At 35.3% G+C, this 20,731-nt stretch overlaps 1 protein-coding gene across 2 annotated transcripts in view; it reads left to right on the forward strand.

The window, feature by feature from the left end:
- The window catches only part of LOC136826118 (UDP-glucuronosyltransferase 2A3-like), a 38,938-nt gene extending 20,939 nt beyond the window's left edge, over window positions 1–17,999 (forward strand). For both annotated transcript variants that reach the window (XM_067083102.1, XM_067083103.1), the window contains exons 2-10: window positions 161–328; window positions 1,102–1,232; window positions 6,764–6,969; window positions 7,548–7,726; window positions 10,914–11,105; window positions 11,511–11,648; window positions 12,159–12,243; window positions 17,046–17,262; window positions 17,562–17,999. In XM_067083102.1, the coding sequence (XP_066939203.1) occupies window positions 176–328; window positions 1,102–1,232; window positions 6,764–6,969; window positions 7,548–7,726; window positions 10,914–11,105; window positions 11,511–11,648; window positions 12,159–12,243; window positions 17,046–17,262; window positions 17,562–17,850 (1,590 nt within the window). In that variant the 5' untranslated portion in view covers window positions 161–175 and the 3' untranslated portion in view covers window positions 17,851–17,999. The remainder of the gene's footprint in view (window positions 1–160; window positions 329–1,101; window positions 1,233–6,763; window positions 6,970–7,547; window positions 7,727–10,913; window positions 11,106–11,510; window positions 11,649–12,158; window positions 12,244–17,045; window positions 17,263–17,561) is intronic.
- The last annotated feature ends 2,732 nt before the right edge of the window (window positions 18,000–20,731 follow it).

The following is a 20,731-nucleotide window of genomic DNA, read 5'->3' on the forward strand; positions in this document are numbered from 1 at the left end:
ACACTTTCATATTCTCCTATCTAACATTTTCGACACTAACTACCGCCACCTTATTACGCAACCCACCAAAAACTTTTCCCTTCCACAGGACAATTCAACCCGAACAGAAAAATGTCCGCTCGCGGTACCAAACAAATTTTTTGTTCTTTCTCTCCCACAGTTCCCGGACGCAAAGATGAAAGGGACGGCAGTTTTCCCTGTTCTGATGGCACTTTTCCTCGGTGTAAGCGATGCTGCGAGGGTATTGGTTCTCCATCCCATGTACGCAGCTTCCCACGTTCTCACGCTCCGGGCACTTGGCAAGGCACTCGTCGGGCAAGGTCACCAGGTAAGGGAGTGCTTCAAGGGGGGGGGGGGAGGTGAGTGTGTTCTGCATGTGGTGGAATTTGGGCTTAGTTTTGAGAATTTCTTTATAATTTTTTTTTTTGTTGTTGCTTTCGTTGGAGAGAGTAACCGTTCGGTGAAAATGTTCGGTTAAGATGCAATGGTAGTTTAGTAATAATAATAATAATAATAATAATAATAATAATAATAATTACATATTATTATTATTATTATTATTATTATTAGCTATTTGATAATAATAATAATAAAAATAATAATAATAACAATAATAATAATAATAATAATAATAATAATAATAATAATAATAATAATAATGAAGTTTACAGTCATAAATCAATTTGAAAGTCAACAGTAAAAATATATAATAATAATATTAATAATAATAATAATAATAATAATAATAATAATAATGATAATAATAATAATAACAATAATAATGAAGTTTACAGTCATAAATCAATTTGAAAGTCAACAGTAAAAAATATATAATAATAATAATAATAATAATAATAATAATAATAATAATAATAATAATAATAATAATAATAATAAACTTTCAGTTCGCAAATCAAGATTAATTAAGTCAACACCTAAAGAAAACGAACACGAATCTAATAAAGGTTCGAAACACACACAAATTAATTATGTCAACAGTCAAAGAAAACGAACACGAATCTAATAAAGGTTTGAAACGCGTCCACACACAAAAAAAACTGCCCATACTTATTCAGTTTACAATCCACTCCCTTCCACCAGGTAGAGGTCATCAGGTGGAAGGATGAGCATCACTATCCGACGGCCAACCATCCGAATATCACCGAACACGTGATGGCAATCAATAATACAGACGGGAGCATCCCTCACCTGACCGTCGAGGAGCGCGCCAGGTAAGATGACCCATTTTTCCACCTATTTTGGAGGAGACAGAATTCACTGTTTGCGACCGTTTGCGACCAGTGTGTGTGTGTTTTAAGTATACATACGGCCAGCCAGGTGTGTGTGTATAGTATACAGCCAAGTGTGTGAGTATGTGGTATACAGCTAGGCTATGTATGTGGTATGTATAGGTATACGGCCAAGTGTGTGCGTATGTAGTATACGGCTATGTATGTGTATGTATTATACGGCATAGTGTGTGTGCAATAAAGGGTCAGTGTATTTATTAAATACTGAGTTTTCATCTACTTACGTACTGATGAATTCCCAGTTGTTAGCGAACGCGGAAGAAAAAATCAATTTTATGAATTTTAAAACTACCCTAACAACACTTGAATTCTTACGGACTTAGTTTTGCTACAAAAACTTGAGTAATTTTCAGATACTATTTACTCAGTATTACAAATGTACTGCAAAACGAGTAAAATACGACAAACTCTATCGCAGAATTCTAGATACTTCACATTTCAGCCTTTTATCCGATCCAGAGATTCACGTACAGATCCAAACCTGTCCCATACCAAGGCGGTTAGATTGTTCCATACAAGGATTGTCAATATTCTACGGAAATCCGTTTAGAGGATTATAACATCCTCGGAGGGAAGGCGCGGCTGCGAGGTATTATTAAGTCTTAATCCTTTCGCAGTAGAGGGAACCGAATTTCCGGTACCCAGAGATCACTGGCTATGATACCCGATTCCGGGTATAGTGTCTTTCGGTGTAATTAGCGTAATTGTATAGTTAAGCTGCGCCGTGTGGGAGGGAAGGTACCCTTTTTCTTAGTTCATTGGTAAAAATTGGAATGGAAGGAATTCTGAGGTTAAATGGGACATTTTTACGTAAATATTCAATATATATATATATATATATATATATATATATATATATATATATATATATATATATATATTTGAATATTTTCCAATACAAGACTTTGTTGTCAAATTTAGATGGATACAGTGAACTACATTAATTTTACGTTCACTATAAGTGGCTCTGTGTAAAAGCTAAACTCATTCGAAAAGCAACAATTCATCTGTTTTGGAGAAAAACTAAACAATACATTTGATTTGAAGAATTACAAGAAATGAAACAAAAGAATGTTTCCACATACATACATGCATACTCACACACACACACACACACACACACACACACACACACATATATATATATATATATATATATATATATATATATATATATATATATATATATATATATATATATATATATACATACATACATACGTGTGTGTATGAACAACAAAAATACCCAACTAAACAGGGTGACTTAAAAGAAAAAGACAGCATTCAACACCATCTTTCCTTCCCCAAAAAAAAAAAAAAAAAACCCAGCGACAGCCACCTTTCTTACACCTGTCAAATGTCTCGTCAGAAACGCAGTACCCAAAAACCACGCAGTTCTATTATGCATTTAAACACCTGCTCTTTCATTAAACCACGACTTCCATTCCAACTCCTCAACACAACTACTTAAGTCCACCATGCCCTTTTTCAAGATACCCAAATTTTGCGCTTTTTTCAATAACTTCCACTCTCCCATTCTCCCCACGTGACTATACCCCCTCAAGATGCTAAGCTCCTTTTTTCCCTCTTGGCTATTCACTGTACCCACGTCATCGTAAGAGCAAATATCTCTAATCTTCGCAATGCCCTTTACCTCGCATACCCGCAGCCAACGACTTCCCTTTATAACCTAAAGTCAGAATCGTCCCAAGCATTTCTCGCAGTCAAAATTTCCTTATCTACAACCTCTTTCAAACTTCCTCATACTTTTCGTGTCTTCCTTATCCTAGTAATCAGGCGAACAGCGAGATTCTTCTAACACTGCTTGACCAAATAGACTCTTTCATTATCCATAACTTTCAATCTAATATTGTTTGCCTCTTATACGCATTTTACTCTTCATTTTCTCAAACACGCTGTGCCTGTCTCCTTCTTGGTATTTTGACGTTTTAGGTTTACCTCAGGTCTGGAAATATATTTCCACTGTAGCCGCAGTCAACTTCACGACCAGAATATCGCAGTCTCCCCTTTCTTTCATCGGCGTTTGGTCATGGTTCGTTTTCTCTCTTTGTACAACTTTAGTTTTCTTATGCTTTTTGCAGACTTCCAAAAGTTCCCGGACCGCAGAGTACTTTCTGGGAGCGTTTGGTCAAATTGAGCGTCATAAGACCAGACCCCAGAGATGATGAAGTTGTCTTACAGTGAACGAACTGGGGAGAGAGAGAGAGAGAGAGAGAGAGAGAGAGAGAGAGAGAGAGAGAGAGAGAGAGAGGGAGAGAGAGAGAGTATCGAACACGGTGCTTTTAGTGGGATTATTAATTCTAGGAAGGGAAGCAAGCCGCGGCGTATACCATACGTAAGAGTATCATCGCTAACTAGAATACATTATCACACGTGTAGCAGGTTTAACAGGCTGGACTTTGTCATCAAGCAGAACTGGAATCAGGTCAAGATTACTGAAAGATGAATGTTTGAACTTTAACTCATAAAAGGTGAATTTAATTAAAATGCTGGTTGCTAAAAAGCAAAAACGCTCTTCAATATGATGCAAAGAGGTTATTAGAAACTGCGTGATAGTAAAAAAATTGACTGGAATCCAAAAAAAAAAAAAAAATTTTGACTAAATTGTGTAAGTAACCTGGCGTACTATCATTCGTATCTCGATTAATTAGGAAGATTCGAAAGAAATGGCTATTATATGACATATGAATGTCTTTAAATTATGTCATTACATGAGTTTATAGTAAATAAATTCACGCGATACTATGGTACCGTTTTACGTTATCAGGAAGCAAGATATATATATATATATATATATATATATATATATATATATATATATATATATATATATATATATATAAATATATATATTATATATATATATATACGTATATACATACACATACATACACACATAATATGCACCCCATACAGTAGAAATATAAAAGCCATTAAGCTGCATACCGAGCTTCCATTAAACTGAAAAAAAAATTCGAAATATATGAAAACTTAAGGCAATGAATACGTCTCTTTTTAAAGTGGTGTGTCTATTGTTGCAAATAATGCATTTCCTGATTAGTATTCTTTTTTTCTATGTCAGAATAAGTTCATTCATAAAACAAATCCAAAAAATAATTCAAGTTTCCATGATTAAATAATTTAGATCAAGTAACTAAAAATTTTAAATATTTACATCAATCGTAATAATGTAAGACATTTTCAAACCCAATTCCTCTCCATAAAAAAATAGAATGAATAAACAAGAAAAAGCATAAAAATGATATCATAAATACCACGAAATAACGATTGAAAATGGAGGTCTGATCGGCTATAACTTCATTGAGAGAGAGAGAGAGAGAGAGAGAGAGAGAGAGAGAGAGAGAGAGAGAGAGAGAGAGAGAGACTGATTTTAGTGTTTAAGAATCACGATTTATAAAAAAAAAAAAAAAAAGAAACCTAGCAGCCTGCAAAATCTATTCTGCATTAACTCTTGGCAATTGGCTCACTTCACGCGCCATCCGCTGGAAATATTACGCAATTCATTAAAACACAAAGCAATTAAGGAAACATTTTCCCCAGCTTTCTTTTGCGCTTTCAAAAAAGAAAGAAGTTTGGAAAATACGTCTGGTTTACAGGATTTCTTTCCCTAATGTGCCCAGTTCGGTTCTTGGTTACATATTTGCGGAATTCGCTTCCGGAATTTATACCCCATATGATACGATACTTGGTTCTCGGTTACAGATTTGCGGAATTCGCTTCCGGTATTTATACCCCATATGATACGATACTTGGTTCTCGGTTACATATTTGCGGAATTCGCTTCCGGAATTTATACCCCCATGTGATACGATACTTGGTTCTCGGTTACAAATTTGCGGAATTCGCTTCCGGAATTTATACCCCATGTGATACGATACTTGGTTCTCGGTTATATATTTGCGGAATTCGCTTCCGGAATTTATACCCCCATGTTATATGATACTTGGTTCTAGGTTACATATTTGCGGAATTCGCTTCCGGAATTTATACCCATCGTGAAATGATACTCGAGTAAAAACAGTTAATTTTGAAAGAAATTAAATCAAAGCAATAGAAATTGTACCATGAATTCAACTACTGGAATTAAGTGTATTATTAAATACATATATAAAGCTTAACGACGCCAATAATGTTTTTCGGTTAATTTGAGCTACTCAACAATTAAACAAATAAATTTTAGATGATGCGTTAGCTCTATCTACTTGACTTTTGACTAGAGAAATCTTTGATGACGTGTAAATTTTTCCACGCAAAGTAAGAGCGTCATAATCGGATATGTACTAAACGATAAGATTACATTTTAAACCACATACTTTGTATTCATTTCAATCCACTTGGCATTTGACCAATGAATTCTTTAATGGTGTAAATTTTTCTACTTAAAAGCGTCATAATCAGCTTTGTAGATCACGCTAAAGATAAATCGCATGATTTCGTAATTAACTGAATTCTAATTGCATGTAATTTTCGCATTCACTTAAATCCAACGGGTAGTAATTAATGATTCCGCAATTTTTTTTTTTTGAAACAATTCGCGAGCAAAACTTGCAAAGATATTTTGTTTACCGATTTACAAAAGCAGTCTATTTGGCACGCATACACACCGTGGGATCTTACACACACACACACACAAACACACACACAAACACGCGCACACACAGCGCTGCTGGAAGAAGTTCTCGCACTGACAAAGGCAGCCATTAAACAGACACGGGTTTTCAATCCTGCCTAATGGATTCAGATGCCTTTTCCTCTCTCTCTCTCTCTCTCTCTCTCTCTCTCTCTCTCTCTCTCTCTCCCGCCGCTTCTCCCATTACGTAATCTATCTCTAACCATAGAGAGAGTTTACAGTATATACTGGGTGAATGCTGCCCAAAAAGCAAATCAGGTCTTACCACATGAAAATCCATTTATGATAAAACTGTAGATATTGTCCTGACGTCATCTGCCTTGTAACCCTATAAGCGGTTCTGGGTAGGATGTCAAGTGATGGTGGATACTGTATTTGATATTTTACTCTTTAACTGAAAAATTTAGTGGCTGGGATTTTTACAAGGTAAATACTCTTATCTGTTAGATTGGTATTTTGTACAATAATTGCTTTTATTTTTTAATCCTTTTTTTTCACACTTAAGGGTACTCTCAGGCGTCTTTGTAAATTTAATTTTAATTAATTAGTATTGTTGAGTTGATAACAGAAATATCACTCAATTTTACTGAGTCATTCGTTAAACTTATATCCCCCAAGCTTTCAAAAAATATAAAATCTAACAAATAAATAAATAAAGATGCAATAACGTTAACCCATCCACTGAACTCCTCCCATATAGATTTAAACTGACCCACATTTGATGCCCGCAAACACATACTTCCACATCCGCATCTCATTTAACAGCATTTTCCATTCACAGCTTTCTGATGCCGCAGAGCCTCATGTGGAACAAAGGAACCTCCTGGACGGCGCTTCCAGTGGACGCGTTCCTCACCATCGACGCCTTCTGCCGGACGCTATTCGAAGAGGAGTCCTTGAGGAGTTACCTTCGACAGCAAAAGTTCGACGTGGCGATTGTCGATCTCATCTACAACGAATGCAGCTTGGGACTGGCTCATGACTTAGGTGCGAATGATTAAGCCTCCTTTCAATACGTTGCATTTCTTTAATGTAGGAAAGTGTAGCCTGAAGGAATGTATTCTGGAATGAGGTCGCGATTTGGAGTTGGTGTCTAGTAACGTAGGATAGTTTTTGGGTTAATGATTGATTGATTGTGAGATTCAGGTCTTGCAGACCAAGCGTCGGAACCCATCAGGATTATCCAGCGCCGTAATGAAGGTGAAATATATAAATTAATGATATGATTGATGATGAATAGGTGAATGATAACATACTAGTAAAATTCAGTGTTAAAATATGAAGGTAAAAATGAAGAATGATATTAGACAGAACCAACAAAAAATAAGTATATATAAAAACGTACATATTTCATAAAACCATCTAACACAGAAGAGAAAATTAGTGAATAAAGTTACAAATGGCAACCGATAACTAAATGGAACAACCTTGATATACCGAATGAGGACCCAACAGATGAGGAAATCCTTATGAACAGTTAAGACACAACATTCTCTCTCTTCTCCCGTAGCTGAAACGAACAACTCGACGGCAATCGTAATCATATTTGATTCCTGTCTCCACAGGCCTTCCGTCCATCGGGTACTGGGCCTTCACCTTCGCTGGAGGAGAACCTCAGTACACCACAGCCTTCAGTCCACCTTCGTCGGTACCTCTTATCCTCTCGCACTACGAAGACTCCATGTCCTTCTCCCAGAGGATATTCAACCACTTTTTGGCGATGGCAAGCCACGTTGTCATGCAGGTAAGTGAGAGAGAGAGAGAGAGAGAGAGAGAGAGACTGAGAGAGAGAGTGAGTGAAAGTGGCTGGTGTCTGAGAACAAGAAAATGCCACTAGCAACACTGTTATATTATGTTTTTTGTGTGTTATGTAATCAATATGTATAGATGTTATATATTCCAATATATATATTGTATTTTTTATAATGTAAATATATATATTTTTATACATACATATATATGTATATATATATAGTATATATATAATATAAATGTTATATATATATATATATATATATATATATATATATATATATATATATATATATATATATATAAAATATAAAGGAGATGAACAATTGACCTATCGTAATGTATAACATCTACACAATTGATTCGGTAAGCAAAATAAATAAATCAATAATTCTAGTGTATGATTTGTCCACGTAAACTTTAAGAGAGAGAGAGAGAGAGAGAGAGAGAGAGAGAGAGAGAGAGAGAGAGAGAGAGAGAGAGAGAGAGAGAGAGAGAGAGAGAGAGAGAGAGATTCTAAAAACAATTAATATAACCTTATCTATCCGCTCCAGAGAACAGCCCAAAAATCACCCGCTACACGGCACATGAAATCTCGTTTTTGGTCATAATTTAAGCTGATCGCTTGCGCGCCGAATTTGCCTTGAATCAATTATGTATTTAATTACCTCTTGGAAACTTAATGAGCCTGCATGGTGGAATTATGCTAATTCCGGGATGTATTCTTCAACTTCACCGCATAATCCCTTGATAGTTGCGAAGTGCCCCGACTTGGTAATAATGGAAAATATATATATTCGCGCCGGCGTGTATAATAAATTTCGGCCGATATATTTTTTCGTGGCTTGATGTGGGATACTATTTAGGAATTTAAACACTGTTTAGAACTAAAACAGATATGCGATTGCAAAGGGGAAATTAAAATATCCATGCTTCTCCATGGCTTTAAGACATTTATGATTTAATTCCCTGGGTTGGAAAATCATTAATCCATTAATGCTTCTGGAACTGGTGCCAAATTTGTACAGTCATTTTGGAATGGGATATAAAATTTAGGCCAAAGGCCAAGCTCTGGGACCTATGAGGTCATTCAGTGCTGAAAGGGATGTCGAGAGTAAAAGGGTTTTAAAGGTGTAACAGGAGGAAACATGTTAGGAGAGGGTGGAAAGTAAGAAAGAGAATATGAACGGAGGTCCTGTAAAAGGAATGAGAGGGGTTGCAGCTAGGGGCCGAAGGGACACTGCAAACAACCTTAGCTTATGCCTACAGCGCACAGCGTGAGGCGCACTGACGGCACTAACCCCATACTTGAGAAATTCATGTTAAAAATACGTATTTCCTGATAAATCTTCATGTTATCTACATCTCTCTCTCTCTCTCTCTCTCTCTCTCTCTCTCTCTCTCTCTCTCTCTCTCTCTCTCTCATATTGTTTTGATTTACCAGTGCCCGCTTTCTAAAAAAAATACAGAATAATGTTTCAAAGCTTACAAAATTTGATCCGTAATAAGTCCCGATAGAGAACTGAGACGCCATAATTGCATATTAACGAACTCTCTAACGGACTCTCATCCCGACTCAATTAAACCGTCTGGCTCTGATACGGAATTCATAATAGGTCAGGTGCCACTCTCCTCTAGATCCGTTCCATCTAGAACTCTAGTAATTCATGGAATCTCCATTATCCTAATCTAATAATGGAAGGTGAAAAAATCTGACGCCAGTAATAATCGCGGTTTTATCCATTTCATAAAAGATATTTGCCATTTTTTACTTATATATTTTCAAACACGCTAAAACGGCCCACCAAAGCTAATATGAATCACAAAGAATAATTTTGGCAAGCAAATAATGTTTTCAACCGCTATACGGTAAATTTACACGAAGACCGAATGACTTCACAAGATTTTTACACGTTAGTAAACGTATCTTCTGTAACTTCCAATTAGGGCCGGATTCAAGCCCACAGAAAAATCGCTGTAACAATTATTTTCTTCAAAAATGAAATCAGAGTTGCAGATGCAAGGCCAAATTTAATTTCAGTCTCGAACAGAGAGAGTTGGCTGAAAGTGACTGATTCCCGTTATTGTTGAGGCTTTCAATTAAACCTGAAAGCTAATAATACCCAACTGTCCTGACTAAGAAAAGGCAAAATAAATAAATAAATAAATAAAATAAATAAATAATAATATTAATAATAATCATAATAATTTTGAATGATTACATAACGACAAACACCAGCAAAAAAATTAATGTCTAATCGGTGTTTTCCTTTTTATAAAAAATGACATCGAGTTTTATATCACTGTCTCGAACAAGTATCTTTTCATCCTTGCGTGCTGCTAAACTCACAGGTTCCGTTACACATCCATCTTGAGGGGCCATTACGCCACATCGCTCGGCACCAGATCCCTGTCATTCTCCTAACTGTGAAATCGTGACAGTCTTAACAGTAGTGTTATGGACGGTAATAACTATGGGTGCAAAGAAGGCTGTAATGTTACTTCAAATAATGTTATTCATTTCCCTTCATTTTGTTGTATCATTCTTCAACAGCTGATAATTTGATCATTTTTTTTTTTTTACTTTCTTGCCAAGTGCGTCCACATAAAATGAATTCACTTTTCCCCCCATCCTTATAATGGCATTCAGCTGTGTTGTAGTTTGCATATAAATTAACTTGCTTAGCTCTTTTCCATATGAAGAGGTGCACATCAGGAATGAGAGAGAAAATCAAACGTCAACGTTACAATGAAATGTTGGAATATAGCATTTGGTTTGAAATTTCATAAATGCTTCTAAGGCCATATACTGGGCTTCACTTGCTCTCAGGCACTGGCTGGTCAATATGGGAATCAAACCATTTCACGTAATGGTCTTAATACTACTTTCAGGCTCTATAAACTTGGTCAATAGGGAAACCAAACCATTTCACGTAATGGTCATACTACTTTCAAGCTCTGTAAACTTGGTCAATAATGGTCCTACTACTACTTTTAAGCTCTATAAACTTGGTCGATAAGGAAGTCAAACCATTTCGCCTAATGGTCCTAATACTACTTTCAAGCTCTATAAACTTAAAAAGAAAAAATGTATTATTACGAAAAAGTTCTTGCAACCAAAACTTTCCCTTCGTAGTCAAACATTTACCAAGTAACACTAACTCCATTCCCTCTTTCAGGTACAGTTCTTCATTACGAACCATAAAATCCAGACTTATTTACCTGGTACTCCTCACCCGTCGACCCTGTTGGCAAATCTCTCTGGACTGCTTATCAATTCGCACCCGACGGTAGACTACCCACGTTTACTCCCACCCTCTTTCATCAATGTGGGCGGGATGCAAATTCACAAGCCTAAGCCCCTGCCAAATGTAAGTTTTTTCCGTCTGTTAGTGCCTGAGAATATTATATATATATATATATATATATATATATATATATATATATATATATATATATATATATATATATATATATATATATATATATTTATATATATATTTTTATTGTAAAATCGAATATATGATACACCAAGAATCCGGTCTGGTAAAAAACCCTTTCCATTAAACATAAAAATATGTATTTACGAACAGAACTGAACTCAGATTTTTTTTTTCATTTTGTAAACTTAGCAATGCCACATTCTCGACGAAACATACCATAAGAACACAACCTAAGCTTTTTTCTTATAAAAAAAAAATACCAGAAGTCTTACGTTACACATTATTCGACCAAATTTCCAGGGAACCAAAATGACATCAAACTTTGCTTTCCAGGACCTGGAGGAATTTGTCGCAGGGTCTGGAGATGCTGGAATCGTTCTGTTTACAATGGGATTCATCTTCAACTCCAGGGTAGTCCCTGTATCGACTATGAAAGCCTTCCTGGGAGCCTTCGGCAGGCTGAATCAGAGGGTAGGAAGTAGCCTCGCAAAGAAATAGAGAGATCAGTGGAGAATAGTTATTCATTTGCAAAGTACAGCCGTTTTTCCAGGCACGCCATAAAATTCCCTAAGACAGGAATATTGATGCTTAGGTTTAGTAGTGGCAGATCTAATAACTGAAGAATTTGGAGATGATTAATTAACATGTCAACGCCCAATTCAATGACAGAGCACCCTAGAATAGTATAAAAAGATATGGCGCCGGCAACATAAGCCTAAGAACAAAATTCTCATTGATTCTCTTTTCTTGATCTCCCACTCTCTCTTTGACCTTCCATTTTCTTCAGCATTCAATAAAACTGAACGTTTTCTTTTCTTCCCCCCATTAAGTATCAAATGAAAATGCAATCAAAATCTTGGAGCGGAAAATACTGCCCTTAATGTTCTGTACTCGAGACCAAAGAATGGATACTTTGGGAAGAAACTTTGCAATAACGAATATAAAAAAGTGTTGATTATCATCCCGTCTTTCTCCTTCTAGGTACTGATGAAGCTGGAAGGAAACTACCCCGAACCCCCACCCAACGTTAAAATAGTAAACTGGTTGCCTCAGCAGGATGTTTTAGGTAAGTCTCTTTTAATGTTTATTCCATGCTTTTATTTAACCTCTGCTTCCTGTCTGTCTGTTTGGGTCAAAACTTATAATTCAGTTTTCGAATTGTTCCCTTCGTTTGGTGGACTTGAAATTTTTGTTGGTTACTCAGTCCCGGTGACAATACAACCTCAAATGATCAGTAAGTCAGTAGTGACCTCTAGTGACCCTACAGTGACCTCTCCCAGTATCTCAGGATTTGTATGAAAATCTTCGGATTTTTCATACATTCTTTGACTCTGTAGACGAAGTTAATAACTCTACGGGTTTTTCAAACATTCTTTGGCTCGACAGGATATCACGTTCAATTTTTTTTTAGTCGCAATCATAACTCGGTTAAAATTTCTGTCAAAACTAAAAAGTATAAAATAAAAATATAAAAAAAAATTTAAAACACTCTTTTATTAAAATGCACTAAAAAGTAAAAAATAATTTTTGAGACACCAGGATTTCCTTATAATTAATCATGTCTACAAAAATAAAAGCGTGGGAGCCAAACATGGAAGGAAATGCTACAAGAAATAAAAAAAATATATTTATTTTATTTTAGCATTTCCTTCCAAGTTTGGCGCCCACGCTGTTAATTCTGTAGACATGATTCACTGTAAGAAAATCCTGGTGTATCTCAAAAAACTATTTTGTTACTTTTTACTGCATTTTAATAAAAGCGTTTAAAATTTTTTTATTATTTTTTTTTTTATGAAATTTAGGTTGTCAACCAAAGCAGTGATGCATTCAGAGCCATTCAGTGAAAACAGTGAAAAAGGGAGTTAGAGAGGTAGGACAGCAAGGTAAAACCTAATAATAAAAGGGATGATGTAAAAGGATCTAAAGTTGGAACTGGGAGAAAACCGTACAGTTGCACTAATAAGTAAAATAAGTGAGTGTTAGAGAGGTTTGACAGTCAGACTGAAGAGAGCCGGAATGGAGGCAGATTAGAGTTTTAATAAGTGGATGCAGCTTGGGGCCGAAGGGTTGCTGCAAACACCCTTTAGTAATGCTTACGGTGCACCGTCTGAGAAGCACTGACGGCACTAGTTCCCCCCACCCCTCATCCCACCTAGTAAGGGAAGTCTACTCTAACATGCAAGTACCAAAATATACTGCAGAACGAAAATCATCACAGGATCTTTGGTACCAATTACGAGTCACGAAAAACAAATCTGTGAAAATGAGCCTGAAATAAAAAATACGTAACTGTTTTCAAACCCATGGAAAAGAAATTCTTTTTTATGTTTATGACCCAAATTAAAATCACTTGACTTCATGACAATAGCGTGATATGTAACTGTTTTCAAACCCAAGGAAAACAAATTCTTTTTTATGTTTATGACCCAAATCAAAATCACTTGACTTCATGACAATACCGTGGTAAAAAAACACACACACACACTCAAAAGCCCATTTCCAATTTTAAATGCTGCCAGGCACGTAAAGTCTATAATTGGTTCGGATAAGGCCTTTGTTTTCAGTCCATTAAGTCGAGTCAAAAAAGAGTTCGGCAATAAGCCTATTACCAGTGTCTACGCACTACAGTTAGACAGATCGAACCTGGACGGGTTTTAATGCACTCGGTAATTTATTGATTTCACACCCGCGGAAATGGGAATAAAAGCACTTATGCAACATAAATATAAACATCAAAAAGTTTGACTGAAGGATATTGGGATATACGCTGGAAATTGTCTTAAGATAATATCACTGATTGCGAACCATGAAAGCATTCTTTGAAAGAACATATATATATATATTATATATATATATATATATATATATATATATATATATATATATATATATATATATATATATATATATATATATATATATATATATATATATATATATATATATATATATATATATATATATATATATATATATATATATATATATATGGAGTTAAGAATAAAACATTTTGATTCCCCAAAAGTCTATGACCACCAGCTACGACCTTTGACAAGTCTTCAAAAGTTAATCATTTCAAGATCGTCTCCATGTGAATGGTTTTACAATGTACGATCAAATTGCGTTATTTAGTTAAGGGCACTCCCTAAACTAGACAGACATTGAACCAAAAACACATCTTCCAGGTTATGGGTGATAAAAAGATACCTGTGAAACAAATAAAAATGTGGTATTATCGCAGTATGTGCGTGGTGTAAGATTTGTGTGTGTGTGTGTGTGTGTGTGTGTGCAAAAGTAAGTGATCAACATTAGAACACTTAAAATTTTAATGTTGTCTGTATGCGTGTATACGAGAGAGAGAGAGAGAGAGAGAGAGAGAGAGAGAGAGAGAGAGATAATTAAATATCCTCTTAATGATGAACTGAAATGTAACGACCGCAAAACAAGGAATTTCTGCCTTTAAGAAGCGAAATTCAAAGGCACAGGAGAAGATTTAATCCCACTGGGAGTAAAATTAATTAATCCTTTTTTTTTTTTTTTTTAAGTTGTAACTTCATGACAGATCAAGTCCACATCAGTTCACATTCCGTGGAGATTCACCAAAATCAAATAATCTGAAAGAATTCAGTTCTCTCATCTGTCACAAGAAGGAACGAAATTGTCAGCATGCAGGAAGGGGAGAGAGAGAGAGAGAGAGAGAGAGAGAGAGAGAGAGAGAGAGAGAGAGAGAGAGAGAGAGAGAGAGGCAGTTTCATGTTATAATATTCAACAGCGTTCGCGTTTCCCATGATTATTTTATTTTAAAAATAATGTACACTCCAGGGAAGGCTGGCTGTCACTGACCTGGAATTCAGTGAACCATACATTACTAATATGAATATATACATATTTATTCATCAAAACTTCTTTGGGATACGCTAAGAGTAAGTGAATAAATACATAAATGAATACATATGTAATTCGTTTCATATCTGCAATTCTATAATCCACCGTACAGATCTTCCCGTTACTAACGAGGTGGAACAGAGAATGACATCTGAGTTATTAAAAATATTAAATCTAGATTAGATTAAACAATATTATATAAGGTATTCTTTCTGCGTTACAGGTATTTGCATATCTGCACCAAGTTTCCTGAGGCCACAAATATTCTGATTAATAGTACACCAATATGTGTGAATATCATTAATGGAGATCATTAACTTTTTATCATGGCTATCAAGCTGATTATAATTAGGATCCTCCCAGCTTAATTACCAATCTGCCCTCGAGATTTATCTGGCCATTCCAATTTTCATCAAGCAATGAGATTCAGATCTATAATTTATCAGTGATTAAATCATTCATAGATATATTGCGTGGAAAACTGATCATGCGATACAAAGATTATTCTCGATAACTTTCGAAGTACTCTGTTTCGATACATTTCAATTCTGCGATTATTAACGATGGAAAAAAAAAATTAGCAAGACAGTGATAAATAAAGGAAATGCCAAAATAGGCGTTAACGCTCCAGAGATAGCGACATTCTAAGGGATAATCAAAGTTATTTTATGTAAATCTGGGAAACCAAAAAAAGGCGCTGTTATGTAATAAAACGGTAACGACAGGCGTGAAGTAATGACTGAAAGCACGCACGACTGACTGATTGATTTGTGGCTATCAAAACTGGCGTCACAACATCAGGGTCACTGACCCCTAAAAAGCATGCATGAACGACCGTACAGACTCTTACCTGAATAAAAAAAAAAAAATAGCAGCAGACTACTTCAGGAATGCCCTCCAATTTCCGTCATAGCTGCTATCCCCTCTCTGGCTAGTTTTATCGAGGGAGGAATAAGGAGGACAATCTCTTTCCCCCAAAAACCCTTCCCTTACTCGGTATTGCCTTCCCAGGAAGACCAGGCGAAGGGGGTCCCATCTAATGGGTGTGCTGTAGATCGCGCACAGATTTTAAAGAGTTGTCTGGGATGCTGAACGAATGGGGAACCTGTACCTAGATCAGGCTTTCGTGTAGAAAACCCATTTTATCATAAGGTGTAACTGCATTGAAAATAAAAGGACAGTTGTACAAGGAAATACTCCACACTGATTCTTGGATTATATTTCGTACTGTTCTGAGCCTTGAATTGTATTTTGAAATGTTCTGATTCTTGAATTATATTTTGTTATCTGATTCTTGAATGTTTTGTATTATTCTAAGTCTTCAGTCATGTTCTGTACAGTTATGATTCTTGAATTATGTTTTGTATTATTCTGATTGAAGAATTATGTTTCGTACCGTTCTGATTCTTGAATTATATTCTGTACTGCTCTGTTTCTTGAATTATATTTTATACATTTTTGATTCTTGAATCATATTCTGCACTCTTCTGATTCTTGAATTACATTTTGTACTGTTCTGATTCATGAATTATATTCTTTACTGCCATGTTTTTAAAATTATATTTTATACTTCCTTGATTCCTGAATCATATTCTGCACTCATTGATTCTTGAATTACATTTTGTACTGTTCTGATTCATGAATTACATTCTGTACTGTCCTGTTTCTTGAATTATATTTTATACTTTGATTCTGAATCATGTTTTGCACTGTTCTGATTCTCGAATTACATTTTGTACTGTTCTGATTCATGAATTATATTCTGTACTGTTCTGTTTCTAGAATTACATTTTATACAGCTTTGATTCTAGAACCATATTTTGCACTGTTCTGATTCCTGAATTACATTTTGTACTGTTCGGATTCATGAATTATAAACTGCACTGTCCCCTCAGCGAAAAGAGCAGTTATAAGGAAATGTCTTTGAATGAAATTTCCTGAATCCATATCGTTATTTTTAAACATTTCATTCCACTCTGGCAGCTCATCCCAAGACGAAAGTATTCTTCACGCACTGTGGCATGCATGGAGTGATAGAGGCTTTGCATTACGGCATACCGATGGTAGGTATGCCTGTTTTTGCTGATCAAGAAGACGTCCTCGTCAGGCTGAAACAGAAGGGTGTTGCGACAGGAGTCTCGAAGAATGCCGACGAGGAGGCCATCTACAGTGCCATTGTCGAAGTTCTTAACAACCAGAAGTAAGAAAGTCAATGACAATAGCAATGATAGTATTCAAATGGCATTATTCCAGATACCAAAAATTCATAATTTCACATTTATTTCATTTATTTTCCTTTCACGAGATACGTTCACACACAAACACACACTTGAGAGAGAGAGAGAGAGAGTTTATCGGTTGTCATTCAGAGTTTTCCCGGGCAGCGCTGGACTGGTCAGCTAGTGTACACACACACATATATATACATATATAATATATAAAACTCACGATGCTTATCCAAACCAAATCACTACTAATATACCCCCTTAAACTTATCAGGTACAAGAAAAACGCCCTCCTCCAGTCGAGAATCATACGCGACACCAACCAGGACCCTCTCGACCAAGCTCTGTGGCTAGTGAACCACGTCATCAATACGAAGGGAGCGGAACACCTCAAGTTCGCCGCCAGACATCTCAACATTGTTCAGTTCTTTGGTCTTGACGTCTTCGCCTTTTTCATCTTCATCTTCTATTTCGCCGTTTTCCACCTGGTTCCCGCGATTAAAAAGGGATTCCGGTCGTTGGTTAGCGGGCACCAAAGAAGGGGCAAGGAGAAAGTTTCGTAGAAATTTTAATATAATGTCAAAAATATTAATATTTATCTCTCGTATTGTGTTTCTCATTGTAAAAAGACAAAGCTTTATATCAGAGCACAGTGTATCTTCAAAATGGAAGAACTTTTCTTACGCTAAAATATAAAATGTGACATTTTTTTAATCGTGATTGGTTTTATTTGTCACTTTGATTAAGTATTTCACTGACGCCTGTCGTATGGATTATTACCCGAAGAATTTCAGTGACGCCTGTTGTGTGGATTGTTACCCAAAAATGGACCATGGTTTTACATAGTCCGTCACTGCTCTTTACGTAGAGAAAGGCAGAGCCTCTGTGACTCGTGGTATGGGGTCACGGTAAATCTTTTTATTAGGTTGCTGGAATAGGATCGATGGTTTTACCTCTCACTTTTAAAGAAAAGTACAAGGACGCCATACTTGTGGTATGCAATCTATTCTTAAGCACTGAGATTATGTTTATTATCGATTTTAACCAGCTGCTATTTTTCTGCTGCTCATGAAAAATGAAAATATTCTACAGCTACAAAAAGCCGTTTTGCTTTTACGAAAATATGGTCAGTGACTTGCAGTGCGGATATGGTTACCACTGAGGTTTCATAAATATAGGCATTATCTTTTGTCTTAATAGTTACTCATGTCTTCATGACATCACGGGAAAAATTAAACTGCATATTTTTCAATAGTTACACACATTCGTATGTGCTCAGTTTATACATAAACTATATAAAATTTCACAAAAATGAAAAATAATTACGAAGAATATTCAAAGTATATGTAACAAACAAGTATATGTGTGTGAAAGTATATACAAAAACTAATATGCTCAAAAGAGAGGTTACAATTGAAACTCAAGACACAAGACAGATCTTGTATCAAAAAAAAAATTAGGTTCAGTTACCGAAACATAGTTCTTCCCTATGTCTCTAGTCGCTTCAGCCAACGAATTCTTCGGTTGCCTTTGATTTTAGTAAGTTCAGGTCACCTCAAAATTGTCTTTGATAAATATAAATATAATTACCCTTCCCATCTACCTCGAAATTTCCCAAAACTGAATTTTATATCCTCCTTTAACATTTATTCAGAGCTCACCCTTGTCATGTTCGTTTTCTGAAAGAAACTGAACCGCAACTCTTGGCGAAATTTATAAGATAAATCAAACACTTGAACGGAATCACTCGATTTAGATTTCTTCCCAATTTTCAACAGATCTGAAATGCAACCATTCCTTTGCAAAAAATGGTTTTTTCTTATAATCAGATTACTTAATTATGGTTAATTTTCTTTAAGGAGAAAATCAGTTCTTCTGCCTATGTCTCTAGTCGCCAAAACTTAATCATAAGCATAGTAGGTTATCAAGAAAAATCTAATTTCTAAGCAAGTAAACCTTTGTTTTTATAAGTTTCAGGTGCCTAATCATTTTGTCTCACCTTGATAATTATAAATATAAGTACCAGTCTAGTTCCATTAACCAGAAATATATGATCCTGGAACAATTCCCAAAGATGAAAAAAATTAAAAGATCAAGGCAATTAGCCAAAATTTACTTAAGATTTGAAAATCAAAATGTTGCCAATTTTTCGAAAAAAAAATAAATAAATAAACTTTTTCTCTCTCTCTCTCTCTCTCTCTCTCTCTCTCTCTCTCTCTCTCTCTCTCTCTCTCTCTCTCTCGACAGCTTTTGCCTTCGCCTTCGACTCAGGAATTTGAAATCCTTCTGAGTCTGGGTTCTGATGTGAGGGATTTATTTATCAAATCAGTGCGGAAATCCCCATGGTGATTTGAATATTTTGAAGTTAGTTTAGTTCTATTCAGAGAGAGAGAGAGAGAGAGAGAGAGAGAGAGAGAGAGAGAGAGAGAGAGAGAGAGAGAGAGAGAGATGACTAAACTCAAGTAATTTTAAGCACTGTATAAATGTATAACTGGTTGCAAGGTTGGGTGACTGATACGGTTGATTTTCCTTGTTTTTCCATCAAAATCTTAACTATCTAATTAAAAGATGAGTCCATTTAAGCAAAATATAACAAAAACACCGTTAAGACAACATGTAGAACTTCTAAAGAGCCGGATAAATAAAAAAAAAAACGCTAGCTAAACGAAGAGAAATATTGTCAAGTATAAGTGAAAATATCATAGGCCAGGTTGTAACAATCAAATTTCTATCTGTGATTTCGACAGCTATCCATTGAAAAAGGTATTTTCTCACTTTTCCTTTTATTTATTTCTTTCATTTATCTCTGTTGGTCAGGCTATCAAAAAATTATCCACAATGCTTAATCTGGATCTTGTCCCCAGAATGAAAGGATCACGTCTTTGTTCTTTGTTAAATGTCTATTAGAGTATATTAAAATACACCATTGCCGTATATTTTTTGAGAATTCTCATTACATCAGATAAGTCACAAAGGAGGTGAACACAAATACTGCCCTAACTTTCTTAGCAAAAGTTAGCAAGGATAAATATTAGCTCATTAACTTATACCCCCAAAAATTTTAATTGTTCCATAATACAAAATACATTTACTATAATTAGCAAATAAGATGTGACTAACTACTTAGAAAAAATTAATATATCAAAAACAATAAAAAAATATAATAGTATAGGATGCTCTAAGATTAAATCTATTTGCCATCGAAACGATTTCTTTCAAGATGCGTTTTCTTCAGATATGAATAATCCGCATACAAACAAAATGTCTATTACTATCGAGAACTGGAGGACATTAAAAGAGGATATAAATGTAAAATCCATTTTATGGAAATAATTCTTGGTATTTACCATGGAGATCATATCCGGGACATTAAATTCTGATCCTCTTTGTTTGTTTACCTCATATTGGTATAATCCATTTCCAATGTAACCTGCTCATAAAACT

Source organism: Macrobrachium rosenbergii, chromosome 40 (assembly GCF_040412425.1).
Source record: "Macrobrachium rosenbergii isolate ZJJX-2024 chromosome 40, ASM4041242v1, whole genome shotgun sequence".
Classification (NCBI taxonomy): Eukaryota; Metazoa; Arthropoda; class Malacostraca; order Decapoda; family Palaemonidae; genus Macrobrachium; species Macrobrachium rosenbergii.